General features: G+C 49.3%; 1 protein-coding gene across 3 annotated transcripts in view; it reads left to right on the plus strand.

The window, feature by feature from the left end:
- The first annotated feature begins 577 nt into the window (after nucleotides 1-577).
- PCSK5 (proprotein convertase subtilisin/kexin type 5) overlaps nucleotides 578-15106 on the plus strand; it is a 447222-nt gene continuing 432693 nt past the window's right edge. For 2 of the 3 annotated variants that reach the window (XM_045781017.2, XM_045781018.2), the window contains exon 1: nucleotides 578-1290. In XM_045781017.2, the coding sequence (XP_045636973.2) occupies nucleotides 1099-1290 (192 nt within the window). In that variant the 5' untranslated portion in view covers nucleotides 578-1098. The remainder of the gene's footprint in view (nucleotides 1291-15106) is intronic. The other variant, XM_045781021.2, reaches the window with a different exon arrangement.

Genomic DNA, 15106 nt, shown 5'->3' on the forward strand with positions numbered 1-15106 from the left:
CAGATGCACAGATTTCGAAAGTCAGCGAGCAACAGACTTGGCTTTGGAGCCACCGTGGTTGGCTTTTAAGAGTCGATGCGCCTTACGGTCCTGTGCGGTAGTTTCTCCCGGGAGCAGAGTGTGTAAAATAAACAGTTGCTGAAAAGCATGAAGAATTAACGAAGTGAAAATCTCGGATTATTTGTTCGGCAGTTGACACGCAAGTGACCTTCCTAAATGCTTCGTTGTTTAAGGAGGTTCAGAGCTAGGATGAATGAATCTTCGGGGCGCTTGACTCGCACCAACGCGTAGATCTCCTTAGTCTGTCGGGAAGGCGCGGTAAATCGATTCAAATCCAAGGAGGAAAGGAAGACAAGGGGGCCGAGCCGCGACGCCTGGAGCTCTCCTTCCAGCCCTTTGGAAAGACTCGCTTTTGCCGCCCGGGACCCTAGGAGGTTACAGCCCGGAGAACCCGGCGGCGCTAGGACCTGGTTGCTGCCTGGCTGCGGCCGCTCTCCGGCGGGCGGAGGAGGGAGAGGAGGAGGGGGCTGAGAGGAGGAGAGAAGGGGTGTTGGGGGGGCGGGGGAGTCATTTATGCAGAGCAGGCGCTGCTGCCATTGCCACTCACACTCCCCGCGCGCTGCTCGGAGCCGGAGGGAACGCAGGGAGCTAGCTAGCGAGCGCTCGGAGCCCGGGCCAGCAGAGGGGGCGCCCGGCCGCTGTCTGCACCGCCGCCTCCGCTGCGCTCCGGGGCCCGGGGAGGAGCGAGGGCGAGTCTGAGAGTCGGGAGCCGAGCCGGCGAGACCCAACTGCAGGAGGGCGCCCGCCCCACTCCGCAGCCTCCTGCGCCCGAGCCGGGGAGTCCCCGCCGATCGCCCTGCGGGCCGGAGGGCAGGGAGCACAGGTCCCCGCAGCCCCAGGGATGGTCTAGGAGCCGGCACGAGGCTCGCCGTTTGCTCCCAGCCGGGGCTCGCCGCCTCCTGCGGATCGCCCAGGGCTGCGCGCCGCGGCGGCCGGGGGCTGCGCGCCGGGGCGGCCCAGGCCGGAGAAGTTAGTTGTGCGCGCCGCTCGAGCGCGGAGTCAGCGAGCGGGCGAGGGAGGCAGAGAGGCGCCGGGGCCATGGGCTGGGGGAGCCGCTGCTGCTGCCCGGGACGCCTGGACCTGCTGTGTGTGCTGGCGCTGCTCGGGGGCTGCCTGCTCCCCGTGTGCCGGACGCGAGTCTACACCAACCACTGGGCAGTCAAAATCGCCGGCGGTTTCCCGGAGGCCAACCGCATCGCCAGCAAGTACGGATTCATCAACATGGGACAGGTAACGACAGGCTGGCCCAGTCCTTGGCCCTGAATTTGCCGGGGCAGGGGGAGGGCCCCGCGACCTCTCGCTTCTTGCCCCCTCCTTGTCAACCCCCTTCCCCCTCTTCCAGATGTGCTCTTGCAGCTGTTGCCCTAACTCTTGAGCGATTTTCCTTCTCTCTTTCATACACACACACACACACACACACACACACACACACACTCACTCCACAAAGTTACCGGGGTTGGTTTTGTTTACTTGTTTTGTTTTGTTTTTTTTCAAGCCACGAGGGACAGGTAGGGTCTCTGGAAAAATCCAGAGTATGCATACCCCCGTGGTGGTTTCAGACTCGAACGGATCTTTTGACCCGGAAAGTAGGGGAGCACTGGTAGCCTGAGCTCTTTTGGGGGGGTAGGAGGGAGGTGAGCGTGCTCCTTGCGGTTTCTGAGATCCAGGGTAAGGAGAAGGCGAGGAAGGGAAAGCCTTTCCTGCTCAGACCTGAATCTAGCCCGGAAAGTAGTTTGCTGCCCTTGGGGGAGAGAACCGCTGGGCGCTGGAGGCGCCGGGAGGAGGGAAGCGGAGGGAGGGGAAGAGAGGGCCAGACCCGTCGTGAGCGCAGATCTGGGGAGAGACCTCCCGGCTTCCTCGTCTCTCTCGGGGGATCCGCGTGGGGGGCTCTCGGAGCGGGGTCGAAAAAGGAGGTGGGAAACTTCCAAGCCCCGCTGACTGGGTTGTGCTCTTGGAGAACCACAAGCCTCCCCGCGGATAGGGACGTGCGGGGCCCAGAGGCGGCGCCGTGGGGCGAGAGTTCGGACGGGCAGCCGGGCAGCCGGGCAGCCGGGTTTTTGCGGGGTGCCGCTCCCGGGCTTTCGGCAGAGCTGCCCGGCTGGGGAACAATGAATTAAATGGTGTTATGGGGATGATGGGAAGCGCAACAGATCTGGAGGTGCTTCCGAGCTAGACGGTGTTGGCTTCCTCGCTCTCCTTCCTGCGAGAAATGGGACTGGAGAGGGCTGTGTACCCGGGTCCCAGAAAGTGACCAGATCATTCCCACCCCGGACTCACACCCCTTTTCACTCACTTCTCCAGTCCTGGCTGGAGGAGGGGGCCCTGGCCAGACCCTGGCCTGACTCTGCGGGACGGTGGGAGGCGAGGGTGGTGGGGCACCTTCGCAGCAGCCCGGCTTTGGGGACTGCTCCGGATGCACGTGCCCTGCGTGCTCTGCCAGAGTGAAGGGAGAGGAAGGTGCTGCTGGTGCAGCGGGGCCAATAGAGCACAGACGGTTTCTGATGCCGTCGCACTCCACGTCCAGGAACGAGAGAGCCCTGGAGCCCTGGGACCTTCAGCGGCCTGGGGTCTGCGGCACTGAGCGAGCAGGCAGAGCTGCTGGGGGGGGGGGGGGCGGTGTTCAAAGGAGCAGGAGCCTGAGGTTTGGGGCTTTGCGGGTCCAGAGGGAGGATGTGTTCCTGAGAAGTCAGTCCTGTGGAGGGCTGAAACCAGGGCAAGAGGCAAGGCCTTATCCACCCCCACCACGGCCCCTACACACACACACACACACACACACACACACACACACACACACACACACACCAAGGTGTGTATCTAACACACGGCCCCTACACACACACACACACACACACACCAAGGTGTGTATCTAACACACGGCCCCTAAACACACACACACACACACACACACACACACACACACACACACACACAGAGCAAGGTGTGTATCTAACACACACCCCCGGAAGGAAATCAGGGAAACCAGCCAGCCAGATTTGGGTGCCTGAGTGCCTGTCATCTTCAGGAGAGTTCCATTCTGATGGTTGGTTAGGATTCTACTAGCTTCTTATTTCCTCAGAAGAAAACAAGAGTCTCTTCCTCCTTTTGCATGAGCTTAAAGTTGGGTGCTGGGTGTGACCCTGGAATGTAATTGGGAACCCCAACAATGCATGTAGCCTTGTTAATAATCTTTCTAGAGCTGCATCTCTGAGGTTCAGCTAACACGGAGCATCTCCCATATGTGAGACATAGTTAGAAAATAAGTTCCTGAACACACACATTTTTTGGTAATCTGCTAAATGACCATTTGGGGTGGTTCTCCCCCCACATTCAGCAAATTGGAAAACCCAAGACCCTGGAGAAGCTGACCTGCACAGGATCACCAGCTAGACGGTGGCCAAACCATGATTCAGACCTAGGACTCTCTGGCCCAGGCCTCCTCCTGCATGAAGCCCGCCTTTTAGGGTAGCCCCCCATCCCACAGGAAGAAGGAGGCACAAAGTAACAGCTCTAATTTCTTGAATTCTGATGTAGTGGCTCAGTAGACTGGGAACAGACATTCAGTATTCATTCAGATACTTAGTTCAAACAGACCTGGACTTCTTGACTCTAAGAAGCTTCATGACTCGCAAGGGCAGAAATACCTGTTTCTTCATGAACTCATTAAATAGAACTTAGATATTGCAGAACTCGGCAGAGTGAGGGAGGAGATTCTGTCCCTGAACCCACTTTGAACGAGTAGACCCCGCACTGTCCCGTGACTTCACCTGACTGTATTTATAGGGGGCCTTCTAATGAAGAGTTGTGGCTTTTCATCTAAGAAGTAACGTGAAAAAACCTTCCATGCAGATGACCCCAAACACTATTTATTGTGGTTTTTGCAATGCCAGTGAAGAACTTTAGTGCTTTCAAAGGTTACAGAGGACCCCTTGAACTGATGCTATAATCAGTGTAACAAGGTCAGCGAGTCTTACAGTGTGAAGCATTTGCTCTGTAGATCAAAGGGGAGTAACCCTATGCTAAGTCGGTGGGGTGGTAAATTGAGTTCACACGTGCTCTGTCGATGCACTGTAAGGGCCAAACGTATATCTTAGTCTTCCTTTACTGCTCTGACCTTTTAACACTTCAGACCTCCGTTTGTTATTCTTTCTTTCCATCAGTAAAGCAGTGGTGGTTCCATTGAGGGCAGTGACTAATTTGCGAACGTCTCTGGAATGTTCTGGTTTTACCCATTTGGGCTTGGGGTCCCACCGCATGGGTCACAAATTGGAACTGAGACGTGTTATTGTGACCGACGTCATTCAATATCTTGGTGGTGGTTCTGATATCTTAGTGTAATCTTTTCGGGAGATAAGGTAGTGAATTTTTCACCACCATAAAGGTACGGTTCTGACTACTCAGAATTTCTGTGTGATGTTTTCTGTAGCGTCTTAGCACTTACAACCACCAGAGGTAAAATGTCTGGCCTCGAGATTTCTGCAGAGAGAGAGTAGGTGTGCCTCTTGAGTTCATGAAAAATAGGATGTGTGGAGAAACACGAGCGCAGGCAAGCAAACAGGCAAGAAGGACGTGCTCGACTTCCTGGAAGGGAAGAAGAATGACGCTTAGCTTGCTGTTGGCTACAGAGATAGCATTATGTTTTGGTAGGTTTTCCGCATAATGTTAGTATTTGTGAATCGCTGTGCCTTGAAAATCTGAAATGATGCCATAATCAGTAGTAGTAGTCGTCCTCACGTGGGGGCGTATCACGTTTTGCTTGGTACGAGTGACAATTGTAGAATGCTCTGTCTTTCTTGCCCTGCAGGCCCCGAGTGCCAGCCCTCCGAGGCTCTGGTACTCCCTGCCTGTTGGCCTCACGCAGGTGGAAGGGAGGCCTTGGTCCCCCTTCCCAATGGGCTGCTCTGACTCTGTGAACTAACAGTGTAGTGGTCAGAGGGTAGCAATGACAGAAAGGAATGAAGACCTGGCATCATGTTAATTGTGAACTTTCGTTTGGACTAACTCTACAGACCAGGGGGCTAGATTTCTGGTTCTTTGAATTCAGGGAGAAGGTCCCTCCTGAAGGTTGTTTGCAATGTGCAAGAGCTGTATTTATCCTTCCGTGAATTGCATGTAATCCTGGATCCCAGGCTGAGATAACCAGTAGTGTAAAGCTCTCCTCAAACCATGTAACTTATCTTGAGCAAGATTCCAGAAGGCTAAAGTCAGATGCAAGCAATACTGGGGAAATATTTTACCTGGGGTTCCCATTGGAAGCAGAGACATCCAGGGATGCCCCTTGCAAGGTCTTTGAAAGCAAGAAAGTCAGTGAACTTAATGGAGCCCCTGTTCCTCCGTCTGTAAAATGATAAATGTCTAGATAATAGGCTGAGTTGACTCTGCATTGCTCAGCACATAGTTAGGCTTGCAGCAAAAGGTTTGTCGAATCTGAATCTGAAATAAGTGAGATTCCAACTTTATTTAGATAGGGAGAAAGGAAGACATTTTTTTTAAATGGGAGATGCAAAATGTGAAGATCAGGAAAATAAATTTTTAACGGCTGAGTAAAAAGAGCTAAATCAGAGCTTTGTAGACAGGGAAAACGGTTTTCCATTTCAACTAACAATATAAAATACTTTAAAAATAGTTTCTGTTGGACTCTAAACAATTCTGGCTGATTTCCCACGGCGGTGCCTTCCTCCCTGGTTGATCCTTGTTGTAGGCCATTAAATATTATAGGATAAGCCCGCCGGAGATGGAAGATAGGGAAGAAAAAGATCTGAGGACTGATTATTTTAGAAAGCATCTTACCTTGGTACGTTATGTTAGATCGTATTTGAATTTACGTTTTAATGTAGTTTGTATGAGGGAAGTTTGCATGAACTACATCTGAATGTAGTTTGTATGAGGGAAGTTAGAAGCAGCATTTCCCAGAGATCTTTAGCAGGGAGAACTTTGTTCAGAGATCTGCCAAAGGCCTCCCACTCTACGGACTAAATTCTGACCTGCGGGTAATGTGGGATGATGGAAATTTCGTTGATCAACAGTGGCCATTGCGTTCTCGGCGCTTATGGATGGCATTGCAAGCAGGGACATGGCGAGACTGCCGGGCTGAATGGGAGTGGACTGTGCTCCCCTAGTTGAGTTTTTAGACACATTGTAAATAGCAAAAGAAATTGACATGGGATCCATCTGGCTTTGTGCAGGCAGCTCTTCACGCCCAAGAACCTCAGCCCTGACCTCCGCTAGCGGCTCTCACACGCTCCGTTCTCATGAGCAGGAGAACCTTGATTGGGGGGGGGGGGGGAAGGCAATTCAGAGAGCTTGGCCTGATGATGGTGGATCTTTTGCATTAACCTCATAGGCCAGGAATGGCTTGTATGTGGCCCCTGGGATTTTCGGGGCCTATTGCAAATGAAAAACTGCATTTTTGTGCACCCAAAGGCAGCTGAATTTGCCTTATCTCTGTCTTTCATGAGCTTCTATCCAGAGGTCCTAACCTTAAAGGTCAGCCAGAGAAGCAGGGTAGTGTGCTGGGAAAATGGCCAGTGAAGTCTGACTCTTTGGTTAAGGGAGGGATTCCTGACCCAGAAACATCCCCTGGGCAGGGAGGGGTATTTGTCTTGTCTGTTCCGGTTATGTGCAACAGTGTCTGGGTTTTCCCCAAGGCTGAAGCATCTCCAGGCATTGCTGTGCCTTGAGACTTCATCGCTTGGCTAATTTAGGTTGGATTTGATGACAGAGAAGGCTTTGGCTTCCTGGAGGGGAAAGAGGAATGCTTACAGACCTTCGTGCATGCGAGAGGATAGTATGAAGCTTTATGGACGTGTGTATATCCACATGTATATATCTGTTAATTTTTATTTTTACCGAAGTTAAATATGCACATAATTAGAGTGAAATTGCTCAGGCAGTTTTCTTCCGAGTTTCAACACACTAGAGGTCTACATCTAAAGGTAGCAAGAAAGGACAATCAGTGCCGATAAACTCTTCAGTGTGGGTTAATCCCTGCAGGGAAATGAGACCAGGAAGAAAATGAGAGTAGGAGTCAGCAAGTTTGAAGGCTTTTTCTCTCATTAACCAACTCAACCCTCCTTGCCTCATTTTTCAAAGAGGGGACCCTAATACCTGCTTGAGCCACCTTTCGGGGTTGCTGAGAAATCAAGTGTCTAATAATGAACACGAATATATAAAGAAGAGAAGATGAGGAAGCATCACAGGATCTGCAGGGGCCCCAAGGAGATGCAAAGGCCGCTGGAAAGAAAATAAGAGAATGCCATGGTGAATTCAGATTTCTGTAGTGGAGCCCCTTGTGATTTTCTGGATGCTTGTGCTTGCCCCTGGGGGTCTGGGGGGGCTGAAAGGGGATGGGGTCAGTGTTGTTCCTGACCCTCCCTTTAGAGGACAGTGGTAGCTATATACTTTTTCCCTGCGAGCCACGGACAGAGGTATAGGGCTGGGAGAACAGACTAGAAAATCAACCAGCTAAGGGTCCCCATCTCTAGGCTGGGCAGCTTTGTTTATAAGGCATAGACAGCACGGGGAATGCAAAAGAGTCAAAACATGGTCTTTTTTTTTTTTCATTGAAGTATAATTAACATACAATGCTATAGTAGTTTCAGAGGTACGACATATTCATTCCACAATTCTCTACGTGACTCAGTGGTCACCCTGGTAAGTGTGGTCACCATCTGTCAGCCGACGACGTTATTACAGCATTACTGACTATATTCCCTATGCTGTCCTTTGCGTTTGACTCAGATGCAAGTACGCGTGGAGGAGTAATGGAAAATAAAATTGAAATATAGGAATATAGGAATACAGATGGGACTCTTCTAGGTGCAAGTGCTGAAAACCCAATCTCCTGCTTCTGAAATAAAACTAACAATCAGATCAGGAAACAGGGACTGTTGCTTTAAACAGATCACAGGCCTTTAGGTGTGGTTCTGAAAACAGAAGCTAAACCCTTGGAGCAAACAGGGCTTACCGATGTGTACTTTCTTCATGGCAAGACCTGTCCTGATCTAAACTGGCATTCATTAGGGCATTAATTTTCGTCGTTGTTGCAGAAATACAGTAATGGGTTTGATTACGAGGATGGTGTCCTTGAGGCGGGTTGAAGTGTATTAATACACTGCAGTATGGGCCCTGTTGTAGGTTTCTCATCAGGGCAGTTCTGAATTCTGAAACCCTTCTAGATCCAAGAGTTTTTAAGAGGTGATTGTGAGTCCATCCTGCTGAAAGCCCAGCGGAAGTGCTAATCAGGGATTTCTCTGTTTCCCTGTATTAGCTTTATTCTCACACGGGCCCTTTCCCCAAGACAGCAAAGCTCCTGTGATCCTTAGCACCCCCCTTACCTGCTGTTGAAATTCACCCCTGAGAAAGACTCCACTTCTTCCTGATAGGGTCCTCTCTCTACTCCTAGACTCTGTCCACGGGGATGGCCCTATGTGGGTGAGTCACCTTGGGTCCCATGTTCACCCCAGAAGTGAGAGAGACGTTGGCCATTGATGGGCAACCCACGTAACTGGGGAGGGACAGGTTCCCCAAGGGAAAAGGGGGTGCTGTTGTTGGGGAATGAGGGAAAGCAGTTGCGGGACATGAAAACTTCCGACTACAGATGGTTTATGTAAGCCCTTAGATGCTTGGGCTAGGAAGTTTCAAGTTGGTCATGTAGGATGAGGAGTTCTATTGAAGTTCCCTGAGAACGAAGAGGCAGCGACTACGGAGTCCACCAACATGAGAGTCCGCCATGTAATACATACGATGTTCTCTGCTCTCCAGGAGGTAGGACATTGAGTGACATACTCATAGCTGTCACTCAACGCAAGACCCATCTGAATGGGGTTATGGGCTGCACAGAATGGGTCAACCACGCCTGGGCGGTATCTGCTGGGCTCAGCGTGTGTAATGAGCCGGACGAGGCACAGAGGCTCTTGTGTTGGCAAAGGTTATGGGTAATAGAGGCTGAGACAATGGGAAGAGGACAGCTTTGGATTCTTGTAGAGGTGCATTCAGTGTGGCTCGGGAACTAAGTGGAGGTGGAGAATGAGGAGGAGGGAGAAGGTGAAGGTAACTTTCAAGTTTATGGCCACGAGACCAGGAGGATGGTGGACTCTGATTCATGGGCTCGGGGCAGCCTGCAGGAGTGCTTTGAGAGCAGAAGGATAGGTTCGGGCGTAGTGTTGTTGCCCGAGAGAGGGGCACGCAGATACCATAGGGTTGCTGAGCGACGCAGCATGAGGAGTGCAGGGTGGAGGGGAGAGCCTTAGGGGAATGTCTCCACTGAAGGTAAAAGGAGAAAGGGAGTATTGAAGAGTTACAGAGGCCCCGAAGGAAGCCACGAGAATGGGTGTTCCCTCTCTAGGGTGTGCACTACGGAGAAGAGCTGTAGAGAGAGTCTGGCGTATGGGGACTGAAATGTGGTGTAAAGATTTGGTGGTGAGGAGGGTGACCGCGATCTTGGTGCCAGAGCTCGGTTGAATAATGAGGATGTGGGACAGGAGAGGAAATGAGAACAGAAGCTTCTTATTACACATCTGCCTACCTACCTATGTTCTCGCCCTGTCTGTCTCATGGATGCCCTGGGGCAGCTAGGATGGCAAGTCTAGAGCCAAAAGGGTTTGAATCCTCCCACTGCTCCTTCTGAGCTGGGGGACCGTAGGCAAGCGTCTTAAGCTCTCTGTGCCTCAGTTTCTTCATGTGTGAAAAAGATCCGAGAGTATTTCCCTCCTAGAATCATTGAGAGGATTAGCTAAAGGTCGTTAACAGTCGTGCGGGCACATACTGCACACCCAGTGGGTGTCTGCTGTTCTATCTGGTTTTGTATCTTTAACCAAGTGACACTCAGTTTCTATAAGAGGTTTCATCCTGTTTTCACTTCACATTATATTGTGAGCCTTTTCAGGGTTACGAAATAATTTTAGACAAATTTTAATGGCCGCATACTTGAAGATACCCTGCTACGTTATCATTAGTGTGACTGTATACCCTGTTCTGCCTGGGAGAGTCCTGGTTTATGCAGCACCTCCTTGAAGGATGTTTACTATCCCCTTTTCCTTCCAGACATGTCTGAGTTCGGAAGAGGAATGATGTGGTGACCCTAATTGTTTGCGTATTTGTGTGTGTGCATGTGTGTGTGTGTGTAATTGCACAGCTTTTCCCTAGCTGGGAGCCAGAGCCATGCCCGGCTCTTGCTTGTGTCCCCAGGCCGAGCACAGCGTGCACCTGGGATAGGAAGCGTTACAAGAGGGACATAGGTTTGGAAGGCAAGAGGAGCTTTCACTTGTGCGGTGAAACTAAGGAGGGACGAAGGGTGATTGGAGACGCAGGGGAGTTCGGGTTGAGGGGGAAAGGAACGTGTGTCCACTAGCTCAATCTCATGAGTCACTTGTGAGGGGAAGGCCACCTGCAGAGACTGGGAGAGCTGGGTGAAACTGGTGTCCAGGTGCCCCAGTGGATTGATGCGTGTTAAGGAGATTCTGGTAAGGAGCTATAAAAAAGGATGAGATCGTGGCATTTGTGATAACAGGGTTGGACGCAGAGGGTATCACGCTAAGTGAAATAAGTCCGGCTGAGAAAGACAAATACCATATGATTCCCTCATATATGGAATGAAAAAAACACCAATGAATAAACAAGCAAGCAGAAGCCGACTTATAAACACAGAGAACAAGCTGATGGTTGCCAGAGGGGCGGGGGTGTGGGGAGCGGGAGGTACAGGCTTCCAGTGATGGACTGAGTGACTCCTGGGGGTGAACGGCACAGCATGGGGAACAGCATCAATGGTACTGTGACAGCGCTGCATGGCGACAGGTGGTAGCCTACCCTTGTAACGAGCGTAGAATAACAGACTAGTCAAATCCCTGCGCTGTACACCTGAAATTCATGTAACATCACGTCTCAACTATACTCACAAAAAGAGATACAGTGGCGAAGGACTCTGAAAAGAAGAGCGGAATAGCCAAATCGCAACGAGAGTATTTGCTGCTTGTACTCAGTTATGGCTCAGAAAGTAGTGGTTGACTGTTAGTGAACAAATGAACCGATGCGTATCGTTTTGGGCTTTTGTCACTAGGGCTCAGAAACCTGAGATTGGAACAGGTCAAAACAGGGAGTTAGCATTTGCCAGGGTGGGAGGGAAGGGAAGAGATCTGCCGGAGGAAGCTGAGAGTCGGGGGAGGAACAAATGGAAGGGCTCTTGAGTAGGAGGGCTGGCACCTCTGAAATGACAGTGTCCAGGCTTTGAGGAGGGTGGAGGGGCCAAAACAGGCCTGGTGGGTCAAAGGAACGAGGCAGGTGTAGGAGCTGTGAGGACAAAATAAAAATGGAGGGCCAGTCTGACCTTCGTGGAAAAAGTGGAAACTCGGATGGAGGCATTCCTGAGGGTGTGTGTGTGTGTGTGTGTGTGCGCGCGCGCGCGTTTCTTCATGTTTGTAAGCTCCAAGTTAGAGTTGTTCTGCGTCATGACAGGGTTCCAGGTGTGGACATGCTGGTGAGCCCATCAGGGAGAGAACCGGTGAAGGCCAGTGGGTTAGACAGAGTCAAGAATGTGCGATATCGACGGGGCGCCTGGGTGGCGCAGTCCTTAAGTGTCTGCCTTCGGCTCAGGGCGTGATCCCGGCGTTATGGGATCCAGCCCCACGTCGGGCTCCTCTGCTGGGAGCCTGCTTCTTCCTCTCCCACTCCCCCTGCTTGTGTTCCCTCTCTCGCTGGCTGTCTCTCTCTCTGTCAAATAAATAAATAAAATCTTTAAAAAAAAAAGAAAAAGAAAGTGGGATATCTGGAGGCTTAGCAGTTTGCATAAGATGAGGATTCAAAGCCATCTTGCCGGGCATACTCACCAGGCAGGGAAACCTGAGGTTGGCCCCACACAGCAATTCCCGTTGGATAAATTCGGGTATTATGTCTCCTTTACCCATCTGTGTGCTCTTATTTGCAGTGGAGGTCCTGTATCAGCTTAAGGGATGAAGACAGACACGTGGGTGATTGCTTTCAACTCCCACATGTGTCTTCCTGTATTTGATTTTTAAAACTGAAGATTGCATTGAACACTGACTATAGAGGGAAGAGTGTAAACAGAGAATGTGAAACCGGAAATAATATTTAAGGATGGTTTGAAGATGGTATATACTTTGTTACATTTTATGTTTGCCTCTGCCTTAAGTTGTCCTGTAGCCCACTTCCATTATAACAAATGATTATACCTATAACTTAGTCACATGTCGTGTATTCTGCCCCGTTAATGAAGCTGTGTTCTGAACATGTCTTTTATTTATTCTTAGTCTGAACTTTACGGCCCTCTAGTAATAGACATATATTTTCAAATGTGTTTTAAAAATTATTTATAGATTGCTCTCTATTTAATATGTGATATTTTTAGATTGCTCTCTGTAATATTAGATTAATCTTGTTTGCATTCCTGCGTAATCTGATTGTTAATTTAGGGTTACCATCACAAAGGAAGCATTAAATTTCTATTTAAATCCATGCATTACCTAAGAGGTTAACTCTGTCTTGGGAAAATTACAGTGTGGGTCCCATACCAGCATTGAAACTAGTTAAGATTTATTAAAAGCAAGTCCTTCCCTGCTGCCTTTCCCTATACACACACACACACACACACACACACACACACACACACACCATATATATCTATATTTGTACTAAGTACTTAAGGTCTGATATTTTTGTACTAAGTACTTAAGGTCTGGTATTTCTCTACTCTGAGAAGCTCTTCCAGCTGTAAAAATATCCCAGTTCCCCCCATGTCACTGTTCCCAGGCTTGTACCTTGTTTTTACTAGTTGACGTTTCTCAACCAAAGTAAAACTGGGCAGTGCTCACTAGTTTGAATCCAGTGCAGGGAGGGGAGACCCTTCCAGGGCCTCTAATCGGGTAAGCAGATACCCAGAACTCTAAGTTTAGAAGTTTACTGCATACTCATCCTGGGCCTCTTCTACTTACTTGCACTTAACTAATACCTATTTTTTTTCCTGCGTGTGCAACCCCATTCATCAATTTCAGAGTTTTTCAAGAGAAAACTAAATTGTAGGCCACTTAGGATTTATTACAGCGCAGCTCCCAGCAAAACGTTTTTTCTTTCTTTCTTTCTTTTCTTTTTTCTTTTTTTTTTTTTAAACTGTAGGGCATCTTTCTATTTGGTTAGTGCTCCTGAGCCAATTTACCAAATGCTACATTCTTTGAATTATCGTAGGATGATGTCATTGCTTCTGGGCTGCTTGGACAATGCTCTGAGACCCAGTAAGCAAAACTCAAGACAGAAGACAGGTGACTTGCGTTTCCCTCTAGGTCCCACCCCGGCACTAATTTGCCACACACTTATGAGCTCGTCAGAGACTTTCTCTGTCGTCAAGGGTTGGTTTTATTCATGGCTTTATTTAAAAAATAGTTATTGAAGGACACGACCGAGAAAGTGAAAAGGCAAACCACACAATGGGAGAAAATATTTGCGAACCATACTGTTGAGAGTGTTAGATCCAGAAGATGTCCCCAGTAATAAAAAGACAAATAGCCCAATTACAAATGGGCATAAAGGATCTGAATGGACATTTCTCCCAGGAAGATATGTAAATGGGCAATAAGCACATGAAACTATATATAACATCAGGGAAATGCAAATCAAAACCACAGTGAGATCCTAGTTCACACTCACTCGGATGGCTGTAATCAAAACGACAGATCATCACAAGTGTGGGCAAGGATGTGAAGTCATCGGAACCCTCGTACGTTACTGGTAGAAGTGTAAAGTGGGGGGCGCCTGGGTTAAGGATCTGCCTTTGGCTGAGGTCGTGATCCCAGCGTTCTGGGATCGAGCCCCGCATCAAGCTCCCTGCTCTGCTGGGAGCCTGCTTCTTCCTCTCCCGCTCCCCCTGCCTGTGTTCCCTCTCTCACTGCCTCTCTCTCTGTCAAATAAATAAATAAAATCTTAAAAAAAAAAAAAGAAATGTAAAGTGGTACAGTCACTGTTGGAAAACAGTCTGGAGGTTCCTCAAAAGGTCAAACAGCTACTGTATGCCCCAGCAATCCCACCCCTAGCCATATACCCAAGAGAAGTGAAAACATTTGTTCACAGAAAAGCTCCCAAAAGTGGAAACAACCCAAATTCTATCAACTGATGAATGGATAAAAAAGCGAACAGAATTTTATTTTGCAATAACAATGAACCTTGAAAACACTGTGCTAAGTGAAAAGAGCCGGTCAGAAAAGGCCACAGATCGTGTGGTTCTGTTTTTATGAAATGTCCAGAATAGGCAAATCCAGAGCGACGGAAGGTAGATCAGTGGTCACATTGGGCTGGAAGGGTTGACGGGAATAGGGTAATGGGTATGGGGTTTCTTTTGGGGTGAGACAAAAATGCTCTAAAATGCACTGTGGTCATTTTCACGTCACTCTATGGAAATAGAAAAACAGCGGGCAGTTTATTTTAAATAGGTGAAATGTATAGTATGTGAAGTATGTCTCAATACAGCTGTTAAAAACAGTTACGGAGTACTTATTGTTTATCGTCCATTCTAATAGGCGCGGTGCTAGTGTATTTGTCATTGATAAGGAATCTGCTCACATGAAGCGTCTACGATAGTGGGAGGAGACAAGCTATAAGCCGGTAGTGAAATGCATGGAATAATATCAATTACGATAAGTAGGGTTGAAAAGCAAAACACAGCGGTAGGCGTGGCGAGGCGTTCTGTAGACCGGGCTGGTCAGGGAGGCTCACTGAGGAGGAAACACTGGAGGCAGAGTCCTGACTATTAAGAAGGAGCCAACTACATGGGGGTCTGGGTTGGGGTCACGTCCCCGCAAGGAGACAGACAGTACCAACACTCGCCAGGAACAGAAGGCTGCTGGTGTCAGTGGAGTCAGGTTAACGAGTGGTTGAGCTTGAGGTTGGAGAGAATGATCTGAAAGCTTATTTTGGTGATGCCGTGTCCCCGTTCCGAAGCCCCCAGTAGTTCCCATTTCCTACTGTGTTCAAGCAGATTTCTTCTCTGGGCTTTTAAAAGCCCCTGCCACTTGTCCTGAGATATATTTTCTATCATCGTTCCTGTTCT

This window comes from Ursus americanus, chromosome 34 (genome assembly GCF_024610735.1).
Source record: "Ursus americanus isolate L20-20 chromosome 34, mUrsAme1.1.p, whole genome shotgun sequence".
NCBI classification, from domain to species: Eukaryota; Metazoa; Chordata; class Mammalia; order Carnivora; family Ursidae; genus Ursus; species Ursus americanus.